Here is an 8,638-nt window from a genome sequence, read left to right as displayed (position 1 = left end):
TAACAAATTTCAAAATCCAATCATCCCCTTAGGCCTTGTTTGTTTACGATTATGAAAACTGATTGTGAGTGAAACCGATTATTGGACTCAAAAGTACGTTTAAATTTGAGTCGTCCAACCTGCTCGATTTAGATCAGGAAAATTGTAAGGATTTTATGAAACCATGTGTTATGGGGTGAATCCGTAGTCAATCCTATTTCCGATAGGAGCAGTTGACAATTGAATCTAATTTTTCCATTATTTTACTATATGTAATAGTGTGAAAAAATAGGTTTAGCACTTAGAATCAGTAGTCATTATCTTAAACGAACTGGGTCTTAAGAGTAACCCACTAAAAACCCTACCATTGTTTCTTTTTTGTCCACCAATTACCTAGCAAACGACATAGCATCTATGGTCCATGTACTTACGCAAGAGCCAAGGCTTTTGCAAATTGAATGTGAACCGTCGTAGATCATGTGAACCTTCTATTTATAATCCCTCAATGATCGACCTATCAATGCAATTTTCAGCCAACAAATTAAGCGGGACAATGAGGCTTACTCAATCATAGCTTTTAGTGGGTATTTGGATGTAGGAAAAAATTATGAAAAAGAAAATCACCGAAAAACATTCCATGGTCTAGTGTGTTTGCAATTTTTCTCAAAAAATTGGAGCTGACTAAATGAATGGTGTAGATCACATACACATGAACCACATGTCCCGGATTAAGACACTGAAAAGGAAGGAAAAAAGGTTTGGTAACTCAGATACGTTACTTCTTTTAATTTAATCCTTACATCACTTGATATAGAAGCAGATAAATTGTAAGATATCTTATCCGAGATGTGGAAAAATAAAAGAAAGTAAAAAAAAAAATGGAAACAAGATTTATTTTCTAAATCTATGTTCGAGCAGTTTCCAAATGCAAAGTTTAGGTGATATTGTCAAAAAAGGGTACGTTTGTTTTTTTTCTAATTCAGGGGCTGTCAGTTACGGTGGAGGAGAGATTTGGAATAAAATACCCCTCTACCTCTTTTTTCCCTCCACTACCTACCCCCTTCTTCTTCCTCCCTCAGGGCTTATGAAACTTGGAAAACATCATGGCATGGAAGGTTTTTGAAGGTTGCCATTAACCTACTACCTTCATCTTCCAAGGCTTCAAAAAAGTGGGAAACTCCATGCAAGGCTTTTGATGCTTGCCATTAACTAACAACTTTCTCTTCCTCAAGGTTTAAAAAATGTGGGAACTCTATCCAAGGTTTTTGAAGGTTGCCATTTATACTACTAGGGAACCACATTTTATACCTCGGAACCACTAAGGAACCGCATTTTATATCTCGAAATCACTAGGGAACCACATTGTATACCACAGAACTACTAGGGAACCACATTTTATACCCCGAAACCACTAGGGAGCCGCATTTTATACCCCGGAGCCACTAGGGAACCACATTCACCCCGGAACCACTAGGGAACCACATTTTCTACCTCAGAACCACTAGGGAACTACATTTTCTTCCCGGAACCATTAGGGAACCACATATTATACCACGGAACCACTAGGGAACCACATTTTATACCCCGGAATCACTAGGGAACCACATTTTATACTTCGGAACCACGAGAGAACCACATTTTATACTCCGAAACCACTAGGGAACCACATCTTATACCACGGAACCACTATGGAACCACATTTTATACCCCGGAATCACTAGGGAACCACATTTCATACTTCGGAACCACGAGAGAACCACATTTTATACTCCGGAACCACTAGTGAACCACATCTTGTACCACGGAACCACTAGGGAACCACATCTTATACCCCGGAACCACCAGAGAACCACATTTTATACTACGGAACCACATCTTATACCACAAAACCACTAAGGAACCACATTTTCTACCCCGGAACCAACAGAGAACCACATATTATACCCCGGAACCACTAGGGAACCACATCTTATACCACGGAACCACTAGGGAACCACATTTTATACCCCGGAACCACTAGGGAACAACATCTTATAACATGGAACCACTAGGGAACCACATTTTATACCCCAAAACCACTAGGGAACCACATTTTCTACCCCGGAACCACTAAGGAACCACATTTTATACCCCGGAACCACTAGGAAACCACATTTTATACTCCGGAACCACTAGGGAACCACATCTTATACGCCGGAACCGCTAGGAAACCACATTCTATACGCCGGAACACTAGGGAACCACATTCAACCCGGAACCACTAATGAACCACATTTTCTACCCCGGAACCACTAGGGAACCACATTTTCTACGCCGGAACCACTAGGGAACCACATGTTATACCACAGAACCACTAGGGAACCACATCTTATACCACAGAACTACTAGGGAAGCACATTTTATATCCCAGAACCACTAGAAAACCACATTTTATACCTCAGAATTACTAGGGAACCACATTTTATACTCCTGAACCACTAGGGAACCACATTTTATACCACGGAACCACTAGGGAACCACATTTTATACCCCTGAACCACTAGGGAACCACATTTTATACCCCGGAACCACTGGGGAACAACATTTTATACCTCGGAACCACTAGGGAACAACATCTTATACTACGAAACCACTAAGGAACCACATTTTATACCCCGGAACCACTAGGGAACCACATTTTCTACCCCAGAACCACTGGGGAACAACATTTTATACCCCGGAACCACTAGGGAACTACATTTTATACCTCAGAACCACTAGGGAACCACATTTTCTACCCCAGAACCACTAGGGAACCACATCTTATACCACGGAACCACTAGGGAACCACATTTTCTACCCGAAACTACCAGGGAACCACATTTTCTACCCCGGAACACTAGGGAATCACATTTTATACCACGGAACCACATCTTATACCACAGAACCACTAGTGAACCACATTTTCTACCCCGGAACCACTAGGGAACTACATATTATACCCCGGAACCACTAGGGAACCACATCTTATACCACGGAACTACTAGGGAACCACATTTTATATCCTAGAACCACTAGGGAATCACATTTTATACCCCGGAACCACTAGGAAACAACATATGATACCATGAAACCACTAGGGAACCACATTTTATACCCCAGAACCACTAGAGAACCACATTTTCTACCCTGGAACCACTAGGAAACCATATTTTATACCCCGGAACCACTAGGGAATCACATTTTATACCCCGGAACCACTAGGGAACCACATTTATACCCCGGAACCACTATGGAACCACATTTTTTACCTCGGAATCTCTAGGAAACCACATTTTGGTTTGGACTTCTGAACCAACCTTCGGATTTCCAACGGAAACCAGTAGATCGGATTTCCAAATGGAAGCCAGTAGAAATGGCAAATCTACTGGTTTCCGTTGGAAATCCGAAGGTTGGTTTGGACTTCCAACTCGGAAGTCCGAAACAAACGTCAGAAATCCGACGGAAACCAGTAGAACTGGAGCTTTATCTCGTTGGCAATTAAGTTTTTTTTCAAAACTACAATGGCAATGGAGCTTTATCACGTTGCAAATGGAATTTTTTTTCAAAACTACAATGGCAATGGAGCTTTATTACCTTGCAAATGGAGTTTTTTCAGGATTACGATGGCAATGGAGCTTGGAAACGTTGGTAATGGAGTTTTTTTTCAAAATTACAATGGCAATGGAGCTTGGAAACGTTACCAATGGAGTTTCAGGCTGGAAGGCTTGTGGAAGGCTTAGGAAAGAAGAAGTAGGGCGTAGGTGGTGCATAGGGATAAGTGCAAGAAAATGGAGGGAAAAAAGAGGTAGGAGAGGTATTTTAGTCCTAACCTCTCCTCCACCGTACCTGACAGCCCCTCTCTTAGGAAAAAAAAAAACAAACGAACCCTCTTTTGACAATATCACCTAAACTTTGCATTTTTTTTAACAATTTCCCCTGAATAGAACTTAAAAACCAGAAAAGAAAAAGCATTTTACGGAATGGCATTATGGTTAGTCTGACAAATATCAGGGCTACTTACACTGATGGACCCACATCGACGCATAAATAACGTAAGCGGCTAAAGCGCCCTATCTCAAGTCCCGACTCCCGACACGAAACGAAAGACCAAAAACGATAATGGCAGAATCGATATTCCGTACGAATCACGGGTCTTTTCCATAAACGTTCCCCATATAATAAGAAAGAACTCTTTTTTATACAGAAGCTTTGTTCTGGAGTTTTGTTTTCCTTTCATGAGAAGAGATAAGGGGTAGAATAGAAGGAAAAGAAGGGTAAAACGGTGGAGATGGAGATTGATTTGGGCAGAAAATGTTCTCACTGTGGGACCAAAAGGCATAACTCAAGAACATGCAATGAGAAGGGTTTGAAGCTTTTTGGAGTTAGGATTTTTGCTGAAGAAGAGGAGGTTTTGAGGAAGAGCTCTAGTATGGGGAATTTGGTTTCATGTGTTTCTGCCACAGATCCTAATGTTGGGGATCATGGGTATTTATCAGATGGGCTCGTTCAATCTTCGGGAAAAGGAAGACATGAGAGGAAAAGAGGTGATTGATATTTTTTTTACTTTTTCTTATATGGCATTGTGGATTTTATTTTATATTCTGCTATGGGTTGTTCTTTGTTAGAGTCTTTTTTTTAAAATTGGGGTTTGTTTGATGAGTGTTTGTTTGTATTTTGTTGAGTTCTTAGTTTTGGTTATTCTGTAAGGATAGTTTATGGGTTTTTTTGTGTGTGTGTTCTTTTGTTTGGGGTTTTTGATTATTTTTTTTTCATAGTTTTGTTTCATGAATTTTTTATTTATTAATTTGTTTTGTGCGTAATTTTTATGGGCCTTTTGTTGTTCTAATGTGTAACTAATTGGGTTGTAGGTGTTTTGAATTTTTTTATAGAACATAATTCGTTGGTTGTGGAAAGCTTTGAATTCTAATTTTTTTGTTTTCAATTTTATTTATCTATTTATACTAGCGTTCGGATCCTTTTAATGGGGAAAGCTCTAAATTCTAATTTTTTCTATTTTATTTATTGATTTTTTTACTAGCATTCCGATCCTTTTAATGGGGGAAGCTCTGAATTGTAATTTTTTTATTTTATTTATCGAATTTTACTAGCGTGCGGATTCTTTTAATGGGGAACCTCCATAAATTTAATTTTTTCTTTCAGGGGTGCCATTTTTTCAATGAATTAGTGTGGTCTTGGGGTTTTTCTCTATGGAATTCGTTGATGTTATGTGGAAGGCTGATTTCTGTTGGGTTTTATTTATGGGATTTGTTGAATTCCTGTGATATTTTGTTCTTTTCTTGTGAAACATGGTCAATAATTCAAGTCAAAGACTGATAAAATTCTTTGGTGGGGTTGGATGTTGTTATTTTCAATGAAATTGTTGATAATTGCAAGGACTTCTGTCCGTAATTTGGTGCTGAATTTTGTCTTTGGTTGAATTGTTTTAGATTGCTTTTGTAAATCAATAATTGTTTCATGCAATAATCCACTTGTTTTATATTTTGATAATTGTACCTAGGACATGGTTTGAGAAATTGAAAAAAAAAAAAGAAGTACCAACGACATGAATGATTGATTACATTCATTGACTGATAATGTTGCCCAGGCGCTTTAACAGTTAAATAATATACATATACTTGATCAAGTAGAAACATTTTTCCCTATATATATTATGGCCAATTGTTCTCTGATCCTCACAGTAATTGTTCTAACTTGTAGATGGAGCAATTTGATAGTTTGTGTTGCTGATATCTGGTCTTCTTAATTAGAATCATGAATGAACTAAATTTCTTGGAAGCTATTTCTGTTTTCAAATCCTGAATCAAATTAGGAGGATAAGTTTTGGGAAATGATATCAACACTCCAATGTTTTGATATCACGCTCTACTAGCTTGTCTTTTAGTACTTAAAAGGCTGTAAAAAGGTTATTACAGTTCCCAAAAAGCTATCACAAGCCCATTAAATACTAAAAGACAAGCAAGGAGAGCGTGGACATCAAAACATTGAAGTGCTGATATCATTTCCCTAAATTTATTGGGGCGTAACCGAGTAAGAGCCTGACTCTTGCAGGCTTGTGGCTATCAGTAACTTTTATTTATTTATAGCTTTGTCTTTACGATGATATTGACATCAGCAATTAGGTTCTGCAAATTACCATTGCTGTTAGAAATTATATTCTACAAGTCAGCATTGCCCTATAACAAGTGGAGCCCATTATTTCTTGATTTAATTTTTATTTTTAGGTTTCATTTGGTTCCTGATTTGCAGATATTCCAAAAACCTTATGGAATGATTTCTTAGATTATGTTAATTTGCACCCCCCATATCTTCATTTTGAATTTTGTTCTTGATGAACAGTTCTTTCAAATGCATTATGTTGTGGCTGCTATTCTAGGTTGCTCCTCGAGCTAAATGACTGAGATAAGGTGCTCTTTTTGTATTGTTTGTGGTTTTCTCTGTTTCAAAAATGCCAGATTGAGGTTCATAACTGGAATGACTTAGAAATACCAGTCATGGCAAGAATTTGCAGGTTTTTGTTCCATGTTGAAAATTTACGATGGATTGCTAAGCTGGATTTTGCTTGTAGTCATCTAAAACAACCAGTTCATACCCAATCATAATATAATACTAGGTGATGGATGTGGTCATCTTCAACAATTTCAAATTGGCATACCTTTTCCCCCTTTTTTGGTAATGTGACATTGTTTTTTCTGCTATAAGTTCATCATTTTCTCTTATAATGATGTATCTTATCTTTCTAGGTAATACCGAGCACTAGTAAATGTCCAATGATATCTGAATCTCCTACCATTTTCTTTGATTTACTGTTTCTTCTGCTGACCAGATCCTCTATTTACCTTTTACATAAATGTCAATGCCTTTGTCCTATATTTGTTATCTTGTTTTGATGATGATTGATGGGAAACGAGGGAATGTATAAATATGTGCATGATGCAATTTTGAAATTACTTGTGTCTTATTTTTTCCTACTTTAGGAGTTCCATGGACAGAGGAAGAACACAGGACATTTCTAGCAGGGCTGGAAAAGCATGGGAAGGGGGATTGGAGAGGAATATCAAGGAACTTTGTGACAACTAGGACACCAACCCAAGTAGCTAGCCACGCTCAGAAGTATTTTCTCAGGCAAACTACCCCAAATAAGAAGCGCAGGTCCAGCCTCTTTGATGTGGTGATCAACGACCCTCTACTTCACACATTTTCACTGATGTGTATATGTTATCGGCGTACATTTCCTTGTTTTTCATGTTTGACCAAATGGTGTATTTTCAGGCTTCATCCTCGGAAACTGCACCTACTCTGTCCCTGATGAAAACCCATGAAGTTCCTGTTAATCTTCTCCATCATGAGAATTATTCGGTAAACCCGTAGATCCACCTATGTCATTTACTAGAGCCCAAGTGTAGAGAAAGAAAATTTGATCCGAAGAACCTTCTCCTGATACTATCGAATACTAATGTTTCACAGGCGGGCACTTCATCTAGCATTACAAACCAAGCAGCTGTTAAGGACATGGAAGCTACTGAAACTTTACCCCTGACTGCAGCATGTGGTGAAGTTCCCGATTTCCACCAAACTAATTGCACGGTAAGAGCAATTACCGTGCAATTCGTATTGTTGTCCTTGCTCTTGTTATTTTAAATAAGCATTAATTTCAACATTTGGTTCATCCTCATTACCCCTCCTAGTTTCATAACTCGGGGTGCAATTCGGATCGATTTTGGGGAATTTGGGTTGAGTTTTACCTTAAAATCGGGTCAGGTTGGGGTTGATTCGAATTTATTTTTTAGCAAAAGCTCAATCCAATCTGACCCAAGTTGCACCTCTAGTATGAATTTCTAAAGACTAGGCTAGGTTGTTAGTTTTGTTTATCAATCTGTATAATATCAGTGATCAAGTCTTAGTTATGCTAACAAAATTGATTCTTAAACAGGCTGGAATATCTACTGCCACAAAAAAACAGCCAGCTGTTGGACCTTCTCGAATTTCCCCAACCTTATCCCTCAGCCCAACACTTAGGTCAAACCTAATCCTTCCCAAAATTCATGATAACTCCACTATTTCAGAACCTAATTTTCTCCAATTATCCTCTAATCCATCTCTACAATCTGACCCACATTTCCCATCTCATGAAACTCTCCGCTATCCATCAATAGAAAATAGTGATTTGGAGCTTAAAATTGCACCCCCTCAGCCTCTGAACACAACCAAACTGCCTTCTGCTACCTCCAATTTACCTGGCACCATTAGAGTCATCTGATAAATATAATTGGATACTTAGATTACAGCCTCACAAATATGCTGAGGCATAGAGGATAAAAAAAGGGGTATCTTTTGGATGAAGGAAGAGCTTCAGAGATAAGTGGGGTTGTTTTCCCTGCACTCGGATGTGCTGACAGAGAAGCACTGTTTTTGTTTTTGGAGGTACCAATAAAAGACCAAGCAAAGGGGCCCATATCTTTGATAATGTTATCTGTTTTTATTCCTTATCAGCAAAAACTTGCAGACAACTCTTTATGTAGTTCTGAAATTCCCATATGTTGGTTGGTTGGAAGGGAGGGTATTTTTAATGGACATTTTGGAATGAGAGATGAGGGTCCATGCTGTGATAGATTTGGTA

At 38.4% G+C, this 8,638-nt stretch overlaps 1 protein-coding gene across 2 annotated transcripts; it reads left to right on the top strand.

Moving 5' to 3' along the window:
• Positions 1-4,195: 4,195 nt before the first annotated feature.
• Positions 4,196-8,617, top strand: LOC143877249 (transcription factor MYBS3-like). 2 transcript variants are annotated; one of them, XM_077379197.1, is made up of 5 exons: positions 4,196-4,544; positions 6,996-7,189; positions 7,291-7,377; positions 7,486-7,605; positions 7,952-8,617. In XM_077379197.1, the coding sequence occupies exons 1-5, from the start codon at positions 4,289-4,291 to the stop codon at positions 8,276-8,278; spliced, it is 984 nt and encodes a 327-aa protein (XP_077235312.1). In that variant the 5' UTR covers positions 4,196-4,288; the 3' UTR covers positions 8,279-8,617. The 2 variants fall into 2 exon arrangements, with proteins under 2 accessions (XP_077235312.1, XP_077235313.1); XM_077379198.1 differs by having other exon boundaries at positions 7,486-7,570; positions 7,952-8,188.
• Positions 8,618-8,638: the final 21 nt, after the last annotated feature.

This window comes from Tasmannia lanceolata, unplaced genomic scaffold (assembly GCF_043159265.1).
Source record: "Tasmannia lanceolata isolate RefF3 unplaced genomic scaffold, GAP_Taslan_0.1 ptg000005l, whole genome shotgun sequence".
In the NCBI taxonomy this organism is placed as follows: Eukaryota; Viridiplantae; Streptophyta; class Magnoliopsida; order Canellales; family Winteraceae; genus Tasmannia; species Tasmannia lanceolata.
Note: the sequence above shows the minus strand (reverse complement) of the source record. Positions and strands in the feature narration are given on the sequence as shown.

Excerpts from the sequence above, each read along its gene's own strand:
- LOC143877249 (XM_077379197.1), top strand. The coding sequence starts at position 4,289 with ATGGAGATTGATTTGGGCAGAAAATGTTCTCACTGTGGGACCAAAAGG. Across the intron at positions 4,545-6,995 it reads AAGACATGAGAGGAAAAGAG|GAGTTCCATGGACAGAGGAA; the intron begins GTGATTGATATT and ends TTCCTACTTTAG. Across the intron at positions 7,190-7,290 it reads GGTCCAGCCTCTTTGATGTG|GCTTCATCCTCGGAAACTGC; the intron begins GTGATCAACGAC and ends GTGTATTTTCAG.